Source organism: Lissotriton helveticus, chromosome 6 (assembly GCF_964261635.1).
Source record: "Lissotriton helveticus chromosome 6, aLisHel1.1, whole genome shotgun sequence".
Classification (NCBI taxonomy): Eukaryota; Metazoa; Chordata; class Amphibia; order Caudata; family Salamandridae; genus Lissotriton; species Lissotriton helveticus.
In genome coordinates, this window is record NC_136067.1 from 678,202,372 (window position 1) to 678,224,689 (window position 22,318).

The window sequence follows — 22,318 nt, forward strand, 5'->3', positions numbered from 1 at the left end:
GATGAGGTGTATCCTCCGCTCTTTCCAAAAATCGTGCAGCATTGGGGCAGTCCTGATGAATACAGGGATAATGTTCCAGATGTTGAGCACACAGATGGAGACTTTTCTTTTTTTCCTACTTCTTTGTTCTCAGGCTATTGGTGCACTGGCTCCTGGTGTGCTAAGAGTCACCAGAGATTGTCAGCCTGATAGGCAGGCGCTAGAGTCATTGTGGCTTTGTAAATAATGCATCTGTTATTGAAAATGGGGCAGGTAAGCCAGAGGAATTCTATCTGGATGTGGTCATATTTCTTTACACCATGGATGAGATATTCTTCGGCATACAAATTGCCCTTAAAGGGGAACCAGGGCAGTTAAGAGACTAAAAAGACATGTTGCACGGTGTTGCTACCATGTAAATGCTTCGGTATGAGGTCTTTAACAGCAGCTCCGAACTAACACTCTTGCAGCAATTGTTTAACTTTCTTTTGTAGTGAGAGCCGGTTAAAGGCTGTCTTAGTTTTCTTGGCAATGTGTGCTTTGAGGGTGAGGTTTGCATTCAGGGTGAATCCAAGTGACATGGCATTGGAGGAATGTTGGTGTTTGAACCCATTAGGATCTCATTGAGCCCGATTTGGAATAGTTGTTGCTTATTGTTCTTGGCAAATAGGAATTCTGTCCTGATAGGACTGAAATTCAGGCAACTTGCCAATGCTAAAAAATTAAAAAGGCATATTTATAAATGTAATTATCCCAAGTGTAGAAAAGATAAATAAATGTGTGTATGGAACACCTTAGTGGATTGGGCAAACAATTACTTATGGTCTTAATCAGCATCATGAAGGGAAATGTCCTCAGGTCCAGAAGTGTACTAAAGTGGCGGTGGATGAGGTCCAGTACTTACACCCAGTTGTGTCTTTGAAGCAGGAGAGACTTCAAAGTGAAGCCTTTGAAGTGCACAAAGTCCCTGCCCTTCCTGCCATGGCTCCAGACACTCTACCGGGGGGTATGCTGCTCTTTGTGTAGGGAAAAACACAGTGCATTCAGATGCAAGCGTCAGCTCCTCCACCCCACCCTGCCTGAGATGACCCGTTTGGTTGTTGATGGCCCATCATTCACACCTAAGCTCCCTTTGTGTGTGGCTGTCTGGAGGAAATACACAAAGCCCCTCTGTCACCCATCCCAGATGTTTATTCAGAGAAAGTGTCAGGCACAGAATGGTTAAAGTAAAAACAAATACCAACTTTCTTAAAAAGTGTCATTTTCAGACTTTCAACTTAAAATCCAACTTTACCATGAATTGTGATTTTAAATTGTGAGTCCAGAGACAACAAACTTGAAATCTATATATTTTCCCAGCTGGAAAATATACTTATAACATGTAATGAGGAAATCTGAATGTTAACCTATGGGGGAGAAAGGCCTTGCAGTAGTGACAACATTTAAGAGGCTTTCACTACCAGGACATGTAAAACTTAAAAGTACATGTCCTATGTTTTAAATACACTGCACCCTGCCTTTAGGACCGTCCAGAGCCTACCATAGGGGTGACATATGTATTAAGAAGGATGATTTGGACCTGGCAAAGGAGTTAACTTACGAGGTCTACATGGCAGTTTAAAACTGCACACTTCGGCTCTCCAGTGGCAGGCCTGAGACGTGTTTAAAGGGCTAGTTACCTGGGTGGCATAATCAGTGCTGCAGACCCACTAGTGATACAAAAGGTGATGATGGACGGAGCGCTTGAGCAAATCAAACACTCACCCCCAGTCAACTGATCTGGGTTTAATCCATCACCATTCTTTAGCTCTCTCGGCCACCCCAGTCCAGACATGGCTATATGCAAATCAGTCTGACCCTGTGCCTCATGGGAACAGTCCAGCCCGAACTGCCAAGCCATGTCTTCCCTGGACCGGAAACAAGCATCCTGGGACCGGTTTCGGATTCATAATCCTCATCAGCCAGGCTATCTTGAATCCAGTGGCCAAGTGAGCAAGGGACTCACGTCTGAGCATACCCTGCCACACTTAGGGCGAACAAAGCGATACAAAAGGTGATGATGGACGGAGCGCTTGAGCAAATCAAACACTCACCCCCAGTCAACTGATCTGGGTTTAATCCATCACCATTCTTTAGCTCACTCGGCCACCCCAGTTTTTTTGTTTTTGTGCAGACCCACTAGTAGCATTTAATTTACAAGCCCTGGGCACATGTAGTGCACTTTACTAGGGACTTATAAGTAAATGAAATATGCCAATTGTGGATAAGACAATGTTACCATGTTTTAGGGAAACAGCAACATAACTTTAGCACTGGTTAGCACTGGTAAAGTGCCCAGAGTCCTAGGGCCAACAAAAGCAAACTTAGTAAATAAAGGAGGAGGAAGGCAACACGTTTGTAGGTGACCCTGCAGAAAGAGCCAGGTCACTACCTTACTGCATCTGACCACTTCTGTCAGAAAGGGGGCAAATGACCTATTCCCCAAGCCCCAAACCTTGAATAAGCAGGCCGATATGGGAAGGCTGTTGGTAGGCTGTAAGTCAAGGGCATGGTATGTTCCATAATTTGAGTCACTGTAATCCTCGTCCGAGCTATGCTGCATCCTCACTGTGAGCAACAGACAAGCCTCACTTGCAGCTGACTGGGTTATGGGGCACATTGGTCTCATGCTGGTGTGCTGCACAACGAACACCCAAACATCTCCTGCCGCTCTACTAGGGTCAAAAGGGCAGTGGTAGCGTTGGTTGGGAGAGGGCCCATAATTCTCTGCAGTGGCCCAATCTGTGTTCCATCCCGGAACAGAATTCCTGGCAGCACTGTGGATGCTGAGTAGCAAAGAGATCCTCCTCTTAGTTCATCGTGGACCTACTGCCCTGCAAGCATCACTGATAGCCACTGAACCTAAGGTACAATTTTGTTAACTAAAAAAGTGTATTCTTTATAATTTTGGATTGTTACTTTTTAGCACATTAGACAATATCACTGTACTTATCACCCTTTATTAGAATTGACAGAGAACCACCCTTCTTGTGCTATAACAATAACTTCATTAAAGGCTAAATAGGTAAGTGAGTTGTCTTGTGCCTCTTATGTGACCTTTACTGCTGCTAAAGGTGGAGCAACATTATGGTCTATTACATCATACAGCAGAGTATTTTTTCTACAGTGCACATCCTCGATTGAATCATTTCAAGGTGCTGTTAAATGTGATGATCATAAAAAAGCAGGCACTGTGAAGTAAAATAACTGCCTGGTTGTCACACCTTTTGGTCAAACTGGAAAACCTGGATTGATAACAGTTTTATGGAATACACAATGTGCAATACACCCACAGGATGGGTATCTCCTTCTTTCCACCTCCTGTCCTGATGAAGATTTTCTTAGTGATCAAAGCAGCAACCCAGTTGTCTTGTGCCTCCTATATAAGGTCTTTATATTGTTGTTATAGAGCAGTATACTAGAGAGGTGTTTGCCCAGTGACAATCCTGATGTGATGATCATGGAAAAGGGGGCACAGTGAAGAAAACAAATTGCTGCAGAAGCCCGGATTGTAATCAGGTTCTTTAGATCGCGGCTCTGCGTCTACTCTTTGCCCAAGGCTCCACAAAAGTTTCAGACTAGCCTGCATCTAACCAAAGTTTCCTATACAGCCACGGCTTCGTATGGCTTAGAAAACATAACATACATCTAATGATTTGCAAGGCAATCTGTGATGCAGTAGGCACCCAATAATATTATTTTAGTCTAATCTCGACCAACTCTTAAATGACAGAGACCCTGGATCAATCTGTCCTTCTAAGTACATTATAACATGAAGAAAAAAATATCAATATAATATATTACTATATTTAATATTTTCAAAGGGATGTCTAGTGAACCTGGACAAAACTAAGTAGGCACCAATCAAAAGCTAGTTCAGGTCTAAAGAGGGGTAGCTTTAATTGATCCAATAGTCTTCTGTTAATACTTATACCTAAAAAACATATGTAGGGATCCCCTCAAGGATTTTGCAACAAGGCAAGTTATTGTAAATAAGTCTAAGAGCTACAACTGAACTTATGGCCTTGCCCCAAATAGCCTATACGCTTGGAAGCAGAATAGTATGAATGAAGTCCAGCTCAGCATTTGCTGAAAAACATTCAGTCAATTGTTGTTCTGACTTACACAATAGCAACATGGAGAGACAGAAGCCAGGATTCCCTTGATCTGGTTACATTCCAAACCTACAATTGAAGTCACAATTGACAACAAGGAATATAATGGTAAGATGACATGAGAACGATTAGTGGCAGCTTTGTGCAATGGAAAGTGTTAATTAGATATGATCTTACGTAGCAATGTAGAAAGAAATGCATTTCTGTCCTCCATACTGCTCCAAAGTAACTTATAATAAAAAAAATACTGTCATGATAATTTCCCGTATGCCTGCAGAAAGTTGGACATCCAAACTTCGTGTCAGACTGTCATGTAGTTCTGGTTTAGGGGAACACTGAACACGAAGTGACGCATGGGTCAATAAACTTAGATGACAGCTGAGTGTATGCCTTTTTATGTTTTAAGACAATTTTATGAAATATTCTTTTTAGGTGGCATCGTGCCAAAGAATGATGTCTGCCAATACCGTCCATCACTGGGCTGTCTGCATTGCTCTGTAAAAGGGGGGAATTTCTTTTATGGAGACAAGTAAAACACAGCCTATTCAAGTTGAGTTGCCGGCTTCATGTGGATTTAGAGACGTCAGGAGGAATCTCGAGGCACCGGTGCAAGCTACTCTAAAGAGAAAGGTCATTTTTCAGGTCACAAGACTGTCTGTCAGATGGAAATGCCTGAAACTTCAGTAAACGCCCTCAACACCCTGCTCCTGCTTAATTTTCCATTCTCATGCAGGGTCAGACTAGCAGTGCTGGGGCCTAGAAGTTCTGAATTCAAAGGAAAAAAAAGTATTAAAAATCCAGCAACTCACTTTCATAGCAAATGTTTATCTGGGAAATGAAAAGCAGCCGTAAAACAAAGAATGTCTTGAAAGTCAAAAGGAGGCAAATAAGAGACGACTTGTTATTCCAGGTTTTGGGTGGAAGTGATATATGAAGAGTTGTTTAAACTAGGTTTAGCACTAAGCTTTCAAATTCCTGATATACGTGATTGAGACTGAATAACTGTTCATAAATCCCAGTTTTAAAACTTCGTCAGTGTGTTATGGATTGATTACTCAGGACAAAGGCTCTGCTATCAACGCTTATAACATGACAAGGCAGAAGGCTGAAGTCACTTCATGTACCTTGTATATGCGTGTTTTACGGATCGTTTTAATGAAGCCCTGGCAAAGCCAACAGGTCTGGCCTTGGCAAATTTGAATTTTTCAATTAATTTATTTAAAAACATAATTGACATCAATTAAAAGTGTAAAAGTAGAAAAATCTAAAAACACTTCAATTTATAATTGTCATGAAAATGTTTGCAAGAAGCAAGTAAAACGTGACAAAATAAAATAAATTAAATTAAGGCAGAAGTGAAGCAGAGAATAGCCTACCAACCCTGGCAGTGAATTAGATTACGTTCTAAGAGGAGGTGTGTATGTGAAAGAGCCAAAATGACATTACTCATAGTAGAAAGAGTCAATGGCTGAAGTGGACTGACCTTTAGGCTGTAGCGAGTGGAAGGATAATGGGATTCACACTTAAATGGATCAATGGATGAAGAGGGCGGATTGAAGTGACTAAACGCTCCTCTCTCTCCCTCCCTCTCGCTCTCTCTCTCTCTCTCTCTCTCGCTCTCTCTCTGCATACATATATATATATATATTATAAATATTAGGATAGTTTTTTTATGTGAGGATGGCGAAAGAGCTAAAACTATCTCTCGGCTAGACCTACAATTAGAAGAATATAGGCTTCATATTGACTTGAAGATATTGATACAAAAAGTCAGGAAGTCAAACTGTCAAGAGAAGGTTGTCACTGCTGCACTCTTCCTCCAGATTGAGGGGATCACGACAGTCCACATCCAAGGGCCTCATTTATGATGCCGCGCGTCACTTTTACACCGCCGGTGCGTCACTTTTTGTGATGCACCAGCAGCGTAAAAAGTGTGCCTAGGTGCACCATATTTACAAAGTGACGCATCTGGGTAGATGCATCATTTTATAAACCCCTGCGCTACATTATACCTGTGCCAGGTATAATGTATGTAGGGGGGCATTCTGACGCAAGAAAAGGTCCTAGAAGTGACGCAGTGAAATCTATAAGATTTCACTGCGCTACTTCTAGGACGCAAATGCGTCAATTTCTTACGCCTGCCTCACAGCAGGCTTAAGACTGATGCAGGCCCTTTCACATGGGGCTTGCCCCATGTGAAAGGACACATTGCTGGAGTTGCGTCACTTTTGTGACACACTCCAGCAATGCGTCACTTTTCCGCCATACAGATACGTCAGAAATACTGACGTGTGTGTAACTCCTTGCGCAATGATGCGTCATACTGTACATATGACGTATCATTGGTGTCGCAAGGAGGGCGCAATGAAAAGTGACGCATCGCTGTTTTCACGCAGCGATGTGTCACTTTTCATAAATGAGGCCCCAAGTGTTGATATAGAGCTGAGTCCCAATACCTGTTTTTGTTTTTACTTATTTGGATGAGTGTTTTTGTAATAATAATAATAAAATTAGGCAAGGCCTAGGAGCCACAATATTTCCATCAAGATCTGAACGTTTAATACAATCATAATATTTAGATTTACACATACAGTAATGGATACAAGGTCCATTATCCTGAAATGGCCTCGGGAAGGCCAACAGTGTTGTACTAAAGGGTTAAAACATATTAGGATATAGACCAATATTCCAGGAAGCTCAAAGAGGTTTAGGCTCATGGTACAAGCTTTCGGGTCAATGGCCAAAGCATGTGGGAGTGAATGCAGTGGTTAGTCAATACATGTGAGCCTGAATCCCCAGTGAGGAGTTGGATGAAGGCTTGTGATGTAATATAATACAATGCAGGTAAAAAAACTTTAAGAGGTCATATAGTGGAAAGACTGCAATACTTCGAGTACATTGGCTATCGAAAAATGAATGCCATATGTGAATAAATATCATCATCTGGTCGTTGACCATATAAACAACTTTTTCATACGCAGCAGCTTCCATCCAAGTCAGCCAATACTCTAATGTTGTCTGAGACATCCGCCAGTGTTGCAAGATATATATCTTGGCTGTCGGTAGCCATCTGAGCACGTGGACAGAGAGGCCATTCAGATCCGACAGGTCATGTAATATGGCTAGCTGAGCCGAGTAGGTATGAGCTCAAGGGTGGTAGCTACATCCACACCCCAGAGCAGAACTTTTGGACTTTGGTGTAATACCAGAGTATTTGTTTTAAGTCAAAACGCACACACCTCCCACAGTTAAAATTGAGAAGTAACCCTGCTCACTGTAGCATCACAGATGACCAGTACCAAGTATGTAAAACTTTAAAGTATGAGAACTTAACTTTGACTTCCCTAAGAAAATGGTCAAGAGTAGTAGTGAGTAAACGATCGAGAGGAGCAAGCATGGCAGGCCAATAATCTGTAGTGTAGTTTTGGTCCAGCAACCTTTCCCAGAAGAGCCAACAGGACTGTTCAGTTGGCTTGGAGCAAATTTAACAGGTCCTAGACCCCGGAGACCACACCCCTAAAGGATCTTCACATTTGAAGATAGTGCCAGATTGGTGAAAGGGGCAGGGATACAGGGCCAAGTCTCTAGCATGCCTTTAGGAAATGGGAAAGCTACCGATTTTGCCAATCACAGCCCCCATCTAGACTAAACTTCCTAAAATTGACTGAAAGATCTTAAGCCTGACACCCAAGAAAAGCTGGCAAAGTTGTAAAATAACCTTCTGGCTCTATTTCCCCCACTGAATTGGAGAGTTCATACGTTTATGTCGGTATTGAGTCATATCAAGACGCTGACATTAGCGTCATAATCGTAGTGTCAGGAGACGCCCCACAACCACTTGTGCATATGAATCCACTGACTAAACAGGTTTGGAAGAAGGCTTGGTGAGTCTTGTGTGCATATAATATGTCCAAAATATTTGTGTCCTTTTTCATATCTTATCTGTAGTCACCCAGGCATTAAGTAGTACACGTTTGGGAATGAAATGTGTCAGTTGTGAGAGATGATTGGCCAACTAGTTCTGCACATATGAGGGAGGCATGATCCACTTGACGTGGCTTGTGCATGCATTGCTGGACCTCTGATGTTAATTTTGCGTAATGGTGAAGAGCGACAGGAAGTATTAAGTAAGGATAGACCTGTGAAACTGTTCTGCTTCGATGCCGGATCATGGAAGACATGGAATTCTCTGATAAATGGCAGAGAGGTTCAATGTAGAATAGAAATATATTCAGTTTATTCTCAGCTCATCAATAAGGTTCCATCCATCAGCCAGCATAGCAGGGTATGATGAACCAATAGAATGTTTCCAATTCTCAAAGCAAACATTCAAAGGAAATTATCAGAGAAGTTTCATCTTATACAAGTATCACATTTAACACCACACGAAGACATACTGCATTTGCAGAGTAAAATGCAGACAAGGCTGCTGAGATGTTTGTTAAGCCCGCTGTCCATGAGAGGTCCACATCCAGGCAGTACACGAACATTGATATCCTACATTGAGAGTAACACACATCCGAGGTACATTTCCAAAAAAGTGATTGAGCTGCTTTGAGGAGTCAGGGAACAAACAGACTTCAACAACATTCACTGAGTTACCCTAGTGTTGCTCTTCTCTATTTCCCTACAAAGGCAAGGGGACATACCATCTGTTTTTGTTCTTTTGTATCTAATGGTTGGGGTCACTTGCTGTGACAAAGAAGCATTTCTTCTTGTACTTTCCAAATGGACTGCCTTCATTTACACCAGATCAAAACACTGAGATCTAAAATTTGACTTGGCCTTTCTAAAATCCTGATTTCTTTCATCATTGTTATGTATTTGGCTTAGAATTCTGTTGCATGATCCACTTTTGGCTATGTTTTACCTGTAGAACAGATGGTCTCACAATTTCCTTTAGAGTGTGCTGATATTGAAATAAATATTTGGTGGGTTTATTGATTGTGGGGTGCCCAATTTTGGTGACTGAAAAGCAGGTCAAAAATGCTCACCCCATAACCACCAATGGCCTGATGCTCACTTGCAGGATGTCCCTTAATATTAATATTAATGTGATATCACCGGTGACATCTCACACAAATCAGATAAGCCTTGGGGTGTCCCCTAGCCCTTCCGAGGTCAATCCATGGATTTGGCTGGTGGGTAGGGCTAAGGGCAGCTATTACTGTCCCTAGCTCCTCCCTAGCCAAGCTTACCAGCTCAATCCACTTGTTTCATTGGTGGGAGAGAAAGAAGTAAGTCAAACTGTGTGTTCCTCCTTTATGGGGCAGAAAGAAGGTGGATGCTATTCGAAAATGTTCCTGGACTAGAAAAAATCCTGCCAGCATCTGGCTCCTTGCTCAAGTACAGGCATGCATGTCTATGCTCCAGCAAGGAGCCAAATGCTGTTTTGATTTCTCCTAGTCAAAAGAAAAAATCCAAGCAAAGTCCGACTCCTCAAAGGGGCACAGATGTGGTTATCTGCGCCCCAGTGTTTTTTTTTATTTGTTTTTTTAATTAATTTTATTGTTTTATTGCGAGTTGATCAGGTGACATACATATACTATAAACGACAAAAAAGCAACAAAAGAATAAAGCAAAAGCAGTAGAGAATGCTTCATATATACAGCGGGCATTACATGAAAGAGAAAAGCAGAGTAAATACAATAGCAAAAAAGACAACAAAAAAAAAGAAAAAGATTGTACATTAAATACACAACAGTGTTAACTCATAAGATTAGTTAACTAGACTACTGATCCAGTTTCTCCCTCCATCCATCGCTCTACCGGTTCCCAAATTTTAGTTCCCATTGTCCTTTTTTTACATCCTTTCGTAGTATATATAGCTCGTTCCATAATATACCTTGCCAACAGGCGCCCTTGCCAAGAAGAAAATGAAGGTGGATCTGGGCTGATCCAATCCTGCGTCATACGAGAGCGAAAGATCCCAACAGAAATAAATAACAGCTTTTTGTGATCGTCTATCATGGATATAGCAGAGATTCCTATCAGAACAAGCTCTGATGTAAGTATTACAGGGATTCCAAGTATCAAAAAAAAGAAAATGTTGAATTTCCGATAGAGTTCTGCTTAAATGTGGGCATGAAAAAAACATGTGTACAGAGTCCGCTGCATGTAGGCCACATCTATTACAAGCAGTGCCAACTGAGGAGCCCCATTTTGAGATGTTAGCTGGTGTATAATAAAGGACATATAACACCATGTAATGTTGGGTTCTACTCCTTCCTGAGAGCAGAATAGAATTAGCCAAATGGATGGATTCCTCCATCTTAATTAAGTTTGATCCCAATTTCTCAGCCCATAGATTTTGCCTAAACAGTATATCATCTGAATGTTTAGACAACAACTGATTGTAAAAGTAGCCAATATTCCTTCTTTGATACAAAGAGTCAATCAAGGGAATTCTTTGTAGCGATGTTCGTTCTTGCTCTGATAGTGTATTAAAGTAGCTATGCCACTGTAGGTATTTAAAATAATCAATATTTGTGAGTTTATATTTTGTTTGGAGTTCGATAAATGATAAAAGTTTATTATCCTGTAGGAGGTCACTGAACTGGGTGATACCACAGTTACGCCATCTTCTCATAGTACTGTCTATACCCATGAATGGAAAGTTATGAGAGGAGGCCAAGGGAGTATATCTCGTGATTCTGGGGATGTCAAAAATTCGTTTAATGAATTTCCAAGCCCTAAAAGCAGCTTTTACATTTTAAATTTAGTTTTTTTGTAGTAACTGGAACAAATTTTAGTAAGCAGCCCTTAGCCTCTATCCCTAGAACCAATTCGTAAATAGATGGAGAATGGGAATCTAAGATCGGAGCCTTTTCACTGATTATTAAGGGAGAGATGAACTGCAATACTGATGATAAATAATAGTAAAAGAAATATGGTATACCCCAGCCCCCCTATCTTTTGGATTATCATTTTTTGATAGGCTCTTCTGTGTCGCTTGTACCCCCAAAGAAATCTTCCTGTCATTTTCTCCAACTGTTTGAAAATAGGCATAGAAAATTCTAAAGGAATACAACGAAATAAATATAAAAATTTAGGGAGAATCATCTTCTTCATAACATTATTTCTGCCATATAAAGAAAGATGTAGGTGATTAATGCGCTCAAGTAGAATATTAGATTTCTTTATCATAGGTAAAATATTTATTTAGGGAATTTGTGAGACTGGTGAGGTGATCTTAATACCCAGATATGTTGCAATGGGAACTATATTGCTAAGTAATGGGGGGTCTTGCCCGGTAAATAACATTTGCGTCTTAGCCATATTTAATTTATAGCCCGAAAAGGCACCAAATTGATTAGCCAGATCTTCTATCTTTGGGATTGCTTTAGCTATATCTGTGGTAAGGACAACCACATCGTCAACGTATGCTAGTGCCCTATAATGTATGCCTGCTGCTACTACAGGTCTGATATCATGTTCATGATTTAATTTATTTAAAAAAACGTCAATGTAGATTGCGAAGAGCAGAGGAGAAGCAGGGCACCCCTGCCTGGTACCCCGGCAAATAGGGAAAATGGTTGACTTATTTATTCCAATTTTAATAGATGAAATAGGAGTGTTATACAAAGCTTTCAGTGCTCTTATCATACCTGGTCCGAGCCCTTTAAATGCTAGTAAATCCCATAAATATGGCCAGGCCACTCGATCAAACGCCTTTTCGGCATCTAAAAGAGTAACCCCCACTGATGTGTTTGCACCTTCTGCCCAATCAAGCAGGGTGATTACTCTACGAACGTGATCAGTCGTATCCCTTTTGGACATAACCCATGTTGCCAGCGAGATACTATGGTTGAGATTACCGTAGATAGCCGAGTTGCTAAAATTTTAGAAAAGACTTTACTGTCGGCGTTTATAAGCGATATCCGCCTGTAGGAGGCCTCCTATCTGCGCCCCAGTGAGTGAAACAAACCTGTTTGAATTTTTTAAGCCTGAGAATAAATCCAAGCAGTATCTGGCTCCTAGTAGGGGCACAGTATGACAAAGGCCTACAAAACCAAGCATCCAAGTAAAGGAAACAATGCACCTTCTGCACTCTGTTAAAGTGTCCTTCTCCAGTCCACGAAATTATGTTCGAAAACACTTTAAAATAAATCCTTACTATCCAATTGATTTTCTTTAATGAAACTTTCATGTTCTGTGAAATATGCTTTAGATCTAAAATGTTTCCTTCAAAAATGTTTGATTTAACATAGTAACAGTAGCAGCTGCTACCGACCAGGGGGGGTGGGACGGAGCACAGGGGAATGAGGTTAGGGGGAATAATAAAAAAAAAACTTACCTCTTCACCGCCGACCGCTGGCCGCCGCCTCTTCTTTCTCCATTCTCCTCTTGGCAGGAAACACAAAGCCTCCCAGAATCCCCAGACCAATCACAACGCGGCGCTCAGAAAGGGCCTGGCAGACTGTGCATGTTCTCCACCTAGGCTGTAATACAGCCTGAATCATGCAGAGTACGCGTGACACTTTTGCTGGCCCAAGACGGCTGGCCAAAGCGTCATGCGTCCTTTAGGTGCTGCCACAACTCCTCCCCCTGTGACGCAGGAGCCCAGTCCCACCCGCCTTATGTCAGCTGCAAGCTGAATACAAAAAACAATATGATAATAACAAACGTTATTATGATTTTGGGGCATATTAGCAAGCTGAAGTATCGCCGCTTTTTCGGCGAATTGTGCCGAGAAAGCGGCGATACTTCCAGCGCCCTTTTAACAAGGGCATGCTAACGCCTGCCTCAAGCCCACTTTGCATGTCAGCGAGAAACATCGCTAATGACATGCAAAGTGGGGGTTCCCACGTTCAACCACATGTAAAATGTAGTTGGAGGTGGGAACACCCTATTACCAAGGCAGGCGTTGGGAGAAGAAGACCTGCGATAAACTCGTTTATCGCAGGTCTCCCAACGCCTGCTCTGACCAGGTGTTAAGGCATTGATAACATCGGGGTGTGGATCATAACGCTGAATCCACCCCCCCATATTATCAAGGGACACATTAGCGCGTGAAAACGTTTGTTTTCATGCGCTAATGTTCCATATTGCCGACTATCGCCGGATTTAATTTCACCTACATGTTGCGCATTGATAATTACGCGCTAACACGGCGACAAAATCCGGCGATAGCCGGTGATATGGAATTGTGCGATGTGCGTTATATAACGCACATCTAGATAATATGCCCCTTTATTTTTTGTAGTCAGCTTGCAGCTGAAGCAGTGAGGCAACACTCCCCCGCCTCAGCGGAGGAGCCGCCACTGCACAGTAAATAGATTCTAGCAAATAGGAAGTATAGATTCGTGTTGGACACGAAACACAAATTCAGAAAAGATTTAATACATTTAGCTGTAACTTGCAGCATAATATTCTTTGATTGTATTATCTACCAATGGAAGTCATTTATTTACCTCATTATCTGTCCCCACATCCAATATGACAGGCAGACACTCCTGGGGATTGACCCCTCCACATGCAGTATAAAGTGCTAGTTTACCAACAGGGATACCCATTCCATAACAGCCGAGGTCGCCAAGTCCTAGGATGCGTTCTCCATCTGTCACCACCACAGCCTTTGAAGAAAAAAGAAAGAATTGGTAATTGCGTAATATAGTGTGAACTACAAAATTAAAAATTAAATTGAATAAAGAGGCATGAAATTCAAGGTATTCTAGTCCTACAAATAAAAACGTTACGTATGTCAGTGGCGTGCTATAAATTGAGAAGCCTATTAGAACCTTTAAGAAAATACTCCCAAAATAGATATTTGCAGACATTCATTCATAATACGTGATAGAAAACGTCTTGGAACTTTTAAGCCCTATTTAACACTGCTAACAAACATAGGCCGCCAACAATATCATCTCTTTAAAAAACATCTACCAGGAATAAATAACCTTTGTATGGTCCTGCATCGTGGGCATCATTAGACAGTTTTTTCCCTGCCCAACTCATCTATCGATTTAAGTCTGAATCATTTTACCATTATATTTTGTACAGCGGTCCGGTGTTTCAGCTATACAAAAGAATGGCAATATAAATAGGTGCACGTGAGCACCTGTTTTGCATATGACGCTGTATCAGGAAACCGAGTACTTGCTGGAACGAATTTCCTAGGATGTAGGTTACCAAAAGTACTCTCAAATCAAACATATCCTATTAGTTAGGAATGTCTTCTTTGGGTGTTGAAGAACAGTTATTTTAATATATGTCACAGCCTCTGGGAACTGCTACCAAACGTTCCGCATCAGTGGCCAGTATGTTAAGTAAGGTAGGTTAAGGTTTTATCCATATTAATCCTCCAGATCCTAAAATGGAAAAGATCGTGTCAAACAAGTAGTAATGCATTTTTTTTCTTAATTGCTGTATTACTATTTTAATATGAAACAAAGATAGAAGAGGTCATGCATTTGTCCCCTCTATCCAAAAATCCAATAGAATTAAATACCATCACTAGAAACCCTGACAAGGTTAAGAGACCTACAAACCTCCAGGGCTCCCCAGACATTTGAAGCTACTCACAGAGTAATGCTGCCTTTAAATATCTTGCATGAGTTTGGGGGCCCATGGCATAGATTGTAGGAGATTCAAAGGTTCATGAACGATTTGGGTGTGCTGTATGGGAGCATCAATTATAAATAGCCCATGCACTCCTTGTTTCATTTGTGGGGTTGCGTCGGCTGCAAGAGAAGAGCATTTCTTGGAAGATACTTAGGGGCTTCACTTTTTTAATCATATCTATGAGGCGACGCAAAGCCACATTGTGCAACTTTGCATGGCCTCATAGATATGGACTAAGGCAAGGCAGAGCAATGTGCTGCGTAGCTTTACTCTGAGTCAAGGAGGCATTACCTGACTGTGGCGGTGGGTATTCCCACACAGCACCCATGGATTTTGACGCTGCCCCAGATTTACAAAATCACATACACCTGGGTCAGTGCCAAAAATATACGCCTCCACAGAGCAGGTGTAACAAAGAGAAATGTTTAAATTTGTTCTTGTTTTTTCCTTTTTCCATGTGTGCTGCATTCTGCACCACTCATAGCTCGATCGCCTCCACTAAGAAAACAGCACATGATCTCAGGATATCTATCACCCCCTCCCCGTTCTACAAAGCGGCAGCAACATTCACCATCTATCATAATGGGATCATCCTCCTGCAATCATCAGATCGTACCCTAAATCTACTTGATAACAACTTTCCTCTCATCAAAGAAAGAGCTATTAGATCTCATCCTACCTCCCCAACTGATCTCACCCCACGTTCACTTTGCGACTCCTGGGTTCATTTCCCACCTAATCATCTCACCTCTGTATCCCATCTGGCATATACTCCCACCCCAGTCCTAACTGTCACAATTACTAAGACACCCATCTGCCCAATTCCCGCTTGTCCCACAGCACCCCCATGAGCCCTATTACTCCCACCATATCCCGCACCCTTACTTCCTCTCATCCAGCCTTCCTACAGGCCCCCCTCAATGGGTTTCACTCATACACTACAACCACTCCCCCTCTCATCCTCAAGATTGCACACCTCCTTCTCCACCCTTGACACCTCCAATACTCACTTGGCCCCATTTACACCTCACCTCCCTACAACCTCCCAGCCTCCATCCCTACATGCCGTTTCTCCCCCACCACTAATCCCACCAGCCCCCTTATAACACACACCCATACAGCCCCACTCCCCCCGCTGACGCCCCCTCGCTCTACTGACTACCACACAGAAAGATTGTTACAAAAAGAACCATTTGACGATTCCCTCCCAAATGCCACACGTTTATCCTCACATCCCTTCACCACATCCCACACCTCAAACATGTTAACACCGACATCTGACCCTAGACTCGATCAGATATTACTATAACTACAAGTCAAAGAAGACCTTCAAACTCTACATGACCTGATTCTGCAACACCCCAAGTCCACGCGTTCCATGATAGAAGTTGAGGCATTCCAGCATACCAATCACTTGAAACTCATCCAACTACGGCGTGCAAGCTCCCAGAAATATGAGCACCGAAGGTGGAGAACAGTACCCTACCCCAATTCTGCATCCCACGAGATCCAGAGGTTAAATACTCTTTCAACGAAGGACTTAACCTCCTTACTCCACTCCTATGAGCTCCCGTCATTGCCACTTAATACGGCGCAATCAGACATCTCACATAGATCCTCTATAATCCAATCCATCCCTTCCAATACCTTTAGAGCTACTAGACACATTTCCAGAGGTATAGATGAAAACAACCTCACACGAGTCCCCATATTGCACAATTTCACCACAACTCCTATCAAACCTCGGCTAAAATGTATGCTTCTAAATTGTAGGTCAGCCTCAACCTCATACTCACCAATGACCCGGACCTTATAATTCTTACTGAAACATGGCTAAACTAATCATTCACAACCATCCTAGACATACTACTACCTCCAAATTACCACATCACAAGACTTGATGGAACGGAGAGGCCAGGCGTTTGTATTGCTTTCATACATCGGAGCAACCTCTCTGTGAATTGCTCTGACTCCCAGGTACCTACCTCCTGTGAATACATGCGCTTAGAGATCACTAGTAACAACAAATCAATTTGTTCATTACATGCATTCTACCATCCTCCAGGGGATAACCTCACCTTCGTCAAATATTTCATGGATCTCCTAGCTACAAATGCGTATCAACAAAATATTCAAATATTCCTTGGAGATTTCAACCTCCATTGGAATGACCTTGATGATCCAGGGGTCAATAGCCTCAAAGCATTCATCTCTGACCTTATCTTCTCCCAAATCTGAGACAGCCCCGCTCATGATAAAGGCTCAACCCTTGATCTTGTAATCTCCAAAGTGGACTGTACCCAGCTGGAATCGATCCTCCCCTGCGACTGGTTGGACCACCACATTATCACATTCCACATCAATGAATCAGTTAAAACACTCTCTGTTCAACCCCTGAGAAAGAAAATCTTGATGAGAAACCTAAATAATGTAGGTTAGGTGCCAACCTGCTTGCATCCTCTAGTTCTAATTTCATGCTTCCACCGGATGGTGTATCCGATGTGCAAGATCTGACTAACCATTATTTCAATTCCATGAACAGGGTACTAGACAACATAGCCCCCTTACAGCTGAAAAGAGTCACCACAAAAGACTCAAAACCCTGGTATGATGGTAGGCTACACGAAGATAGACGTTCATTAACAGTAATGGAATGATGATGGAGATCAGTATCATCCTCTGACCATCTCAAGCTACTAAGAAGCACAAGACATTTTTATTACAGAAAGATAAGAAGATCAAAAGCAGACTTCTTCAGTAAGCAATTAGACCAAGCCAAGAATCATCCCAAAAAGCTATTCGAATTAATCCTTGACTCGAATGGCGAATGCATTTTCAGACCACATGCTGGTACTAGCGCGCCTCCTGCCCTAGTTACCCATTTTTAAACGAACCCGCCGATGGATGTTCCTCGTGTGGGGATCCTAGCGGTTTTAAAAATAATTTGTATTATATTTTATTTGTTTGCACTATAATTTCATTTACACTGTAATTTGATTACAACATTTATTGTGTACCAGTGTAGTGCTGCTAGAGGCGCGATCCCCGTTCCACCACCGATGATTCGGCTTGTTGTGGAGGGATAGACCGCCATAGTGGGAAGGGCTACATCGGACTTCTGGGTTGAGAGGTTAGCAGTCTAGCTGCTCGCCTACTCGGCTACTTAAACTCGTGGCTTAGCTTCTCGCATTGGATTTTCCTTGACTCGAATGGCGAATGCTTTTTCAGACCACATGCTGGTACTAGCGCGCCTCCTGCCCTAGTTACCCATTTTTAAACGAACCCGCCGACGAATGTACCTCGTGTGGGGCTCCTAGCGGTTTTAAAAATAATTTGTATTATATTTTATTTGTTTGCACTATAATTTCATTTACACTGTAATTTGATTACTAAATGTATTGTGTACCAGTGTAGTGCTGCTAGAGGCGCGATCCCCGTTCCACCACCGATGATTCGGCTTGTTGTGGAGGGATAGACCGCCATAGTGGGAAGGGCTACATCGGACTTCCGGGTTGAGAGGTTAGCAGTCTAGCTGCTCGCCTACTCGGCTACTTAAACTCTATGCCCCCACGGAAGCGCAGCGGACGAGCGCAGCGGGCTCGCCGAGAGCGCCGGGACCGGGCCCAGGGCTACCCCCCCTGTGCGAAATACATCTTTGCGCCAAGCCCCGCTAATTCGGTACACCGCCGACCAGTTGAGAGATAAACGTAAGTGTCTTTCCACACCATTGTCCTCCTATGTCTAGTATGTCACCATTTACGCTTCCCAGCACTCCTTGCCCCACATGCCTTTTCTCTTTCCCTGATCTCTGCCCACCTACTCAGCCCTCCCGTTCGAAATTAAGGCCCCCTTATTCTGCTGCCCTTATTAATGCCCGATCCTTACCTAGGCATAACTTAGAAATCCGGGAGTTAATCACAAACTTAGACCTGGATATTCTGTTTATCACAGAAACTTGGGGTGATGCGGCTTCGGGACCGGACTTTTGCTCAGCCACTCCTGAGGGCTTTCTTGTATCCAAACTAGACAGACCCTCAGGTAGGGGCGGGGGACTTGCCATAATCCATAAAGCTAGTTTCCGCCTAAAAACCGAACCAATGCCCACTCTGACCAGTGAGATTTTTAAGTTCTCCATTATACTTAACAACAACCAAGTATTTAAGGGTATTCTTCTTTATCAACATCCAGGCCCACGCACTCTTTTTCTCTCCAATCTTGGCGAGATACTACAACCGTGTATAGAATCATCGGATTACACAGTCCTGGGAGATTTTAATTTCCATCTTGAATCTCCCGCGGACAAAGATACGATTCAACTCATTGCCGATCTGGAAGCGCTAGGACTACACCAACTAGTCACAGTCCCGACCCATCAAGCTGGTCACACCTTGGATGGGCTGTCCACCAACAACTCAACTATATCACTAACTAAGGTGCTACCTCTGACCTGGTCAGACCATGATGCAGTCATTTTTAGTAGTAAAGCACATAACCCCAATCCAGCACAATTTAAATCACAAACTGCGCAGAGTATCCGTGACTGGAAAAACTTAGGGGCATATTATCAACACAGGCGATAAAATTATCGCTTGCTTTATCGGCAGAAAACTGCCGCTAAAGCCGCTTTTGCGGCAGTTTTCTGCCGCAAAAGCGGCTTTAGCGGCAGTTTTCTGCCGATAAAGCAAGCGATAATTGTATCGCTTGTGTTGATAATATGCCCCTTAGATCTCTCCCTGTTTACTCAATTACTCACAATTCCCCCTTTTGAGATCTCTGCCAATCCTAATCAGGCGTCTACCAAGTACCATGATTGGCTCTTGGACGCACTTAATATGGCGGTACCCACCAAGTTAATTTTTCCAAACCGTTCTACTAAATCTGCTCGATGGTTCTCAGAGGAACTTAGACTGCAGAGGCAGCACTGCAGGAACCTTGAGAGACATTGGCGAAAACACTATAATCTTCATGATAAACAAAGCTATAAAGCTGCCATAGCCATTTACAAGCGTGCCATAATCTCTCATAAAAGGGCTTATTACCTATCCCAAATAGAGCTCGCACAAAATTCCTCTAGAAAACTGTTTCAAACAGTTAACATCTTATCCACCCCTCCATCTGTTTCAGCAATTGAGCCATCCCAAGACCTCTGTAACTCCTTAGCTGATTATTTTATTAGCAAAGTCACTAATATCTACGCTACCTTTTCTTCATTAGCCCATTCCAAAGGCTCTGACCCCCGACCTTTTTCAACACCGGTTTCTGGTCCTACTCTTTCTCTGTTTCATCCTGTCCTAGCCGAGACAATCAATAAACATACAGCAACCATCACCTCAGGCTCCCCGCTTGACCCTTGCCCCCCATCGGTACTTAATCTACTCAGTGGGATCATCACGGCTCACCTTACTGAGATTTGCAATTCTATGTTCCTTACGGGTGAGTACCCACAGATATGGAAGAAAACTATAATTAAACCTTTGTTAAAAAAACCTTCACTGGACCCCCTAGAACTAGCCAGTTACAGACCCATAGCCTGCCTTCCTTTCCCAGCAAAAGTCTTTGAAGCACTCATGAACCATCAGCTCTCAGAATTCATTGATCAACATCACTTGCTGGATGATACCCAATTTGGATTTAGAAAAGGCCATGGGACAGAAACAGCACTGATAAAGGCGGCTGATGAGATCAGAACAATTTTAGATCACAATGGGGCGGCTGCACTCATATTGCTAGATCTCTCCGCCGCCTTTGACACGGTTGATCACTCCATCTTGATCGACCGTGTCTCAGCGCTGGGGGTTAACCATCTAGCCAGAGACCTTATAGCCTCCTTTCTGGCCAACCGCTCCCAATCTGTGAAACTTGGTACTTTCTACTCGCCCACATCCACATTACCCTGTGGAGTACCCCAGGGATCATCGCTAAGTCCGACACTATTTAACATCTGTGTGTCGGACTTGGCGAGGGTCATAAAAGCTTATGGGCTGAGTTTGACCACCTATGCAGACGACACCCAATTGGTGTTGGCGGTCCATAAGAATGGTTTGGCAGTTGCATCAAGATTCCAGGAAGCTATGCTAGCCATAGGCTCCTGGATGCTGATGAACTGCCTAAAATCAAATTCGGATAAGACAGAGGTGATGACCTTTGGCAACCTGTCCCCGGTATGGCCTGACAATTGGTGGCCCACTGACTTCAGCCCCCCACCGGCACCGGTTGCCAAGGTCAGGAACCTTGGGGTCATATTCGACACCAAATTAACATTTACCCATCATGTTAATACTGTGACTTCATCCTCTTTTTTCACCCTCAGAAAAATCAAAAAATGACTTCCCTACCTACCACCAGCTGCAGGAATAACATTGATAACAACTCTAATATTCTCAAAACTGGACTATTGCAATGCCCTCCTGCTAAATGCCCAACAGCAGGTAGTGAACAAATTGCAATTGGTCCAAAATGCGGCAGCTAGGGCACTTCTTTCTATTCCCAAATATCAATCTGTTTCGGCGGCCATACGTCAACTGCACTGGCTCAGAGTCAGAAGCCGCATAAAATTCAAGGCCCTCTGTATTGCATATAAGGCCATCCATAACTCAGGTCCTCAATTTTTAACCACTTGGATGCTAAGGTACATCCACCTCTTCCCATTGACTTTCCATTGAAATCAATGGAAACTCCATGACGAGTTACCCTTGTCATTAGCACTGAAGGGGTTAATAAATGCTTTCAGGATTTACACCCCCAGCAGGTCTCTTCGCTCGGCATCCAACTACCTTCTTCCTCTTCCTCGCACCAGAACAGTTGCTTGGGGAGACAGACGCTTTTTGGTAGCTACGCCGAGGCTTTGGAATACTCTGCCTCTCACCATCAAGACCAGTCCAACCCTTTTAATTTTCCGAAAACAACTGAAAACGTGGCTCTTTGATCAATAATTCATTTTACATTAACTCTGTCAATGTATAATCCCCTGCGCCGAGACACCTTCGGGTATTTGTGCGCAATACAAATCTAATAAACATAAACATAAACATAATCAAATCTCAATCTAAGGGTATGTTGCACCTTCCCCAAGCTAACACAGCCACATTACCCAACTGCAAGGAATTTGCCTCTTACTTCATTAGGAAAACAGAAATCATAAAGTCAGGCTTGGGCAATGACCTATCATCCCATACAGTTACTCAAATGGACACTCCACTGCCCCCGCTATGGGACCCTCTCCTATGCCCCGTAAATGTAGACCTCAAAAACAATGCCTCCTGGTCATCCTTCAATACTTACTGTGAGGAAACTATATTGAAACGCTTAAGGCCCTGAATCCCTCCAACCACTACACAGACCCTCTTTCTGCAAATTACTTAAGAGACTTCATTTCATTGATATTGCCTCTATGGACCAAGATTATAAACACCTCCCTGAAATCCTCAAAGCAGGCCAGGTATGCCCAATCCTAAAGAAGCCATCTGCGGACCCTTCTGACCTGAACAACTATCGTCCAATATTTAACATCCCCACCTTGGCCAAACTGCTTGAAAAATGTGTTCATTCACAGCTTGGCAAACCCCATAGATCAATTCAGCTTGCTCGATCAATACCAATCAGGGATTCCGTTCAGGACACAG

At 42.9% G+C, this 22,318-nt stretch overlaps 1 protein-coding gene across 1 annotated transcript in view; it reads right to left on the reverse strand.

Moving 5' to 3' along the window:
• Window positions 1–22,318, reverse strand: part of ME1 (malic enzyme 1) — a 1,446,246-nt gene that overhangs the window by 759,072 nt on the left and 664,856 nt on the right. The window contains exon 5 of the mRNA XM_078648140.1: window positions 13,547–13,708. Coding sequence (XP_078504266.1) covers window positions 13,547–13,708 — 162 coding nt within the window. The remainder of the gene's footprint in view (window positions 1–13,546; window positions 13,709–22,318) is intronic.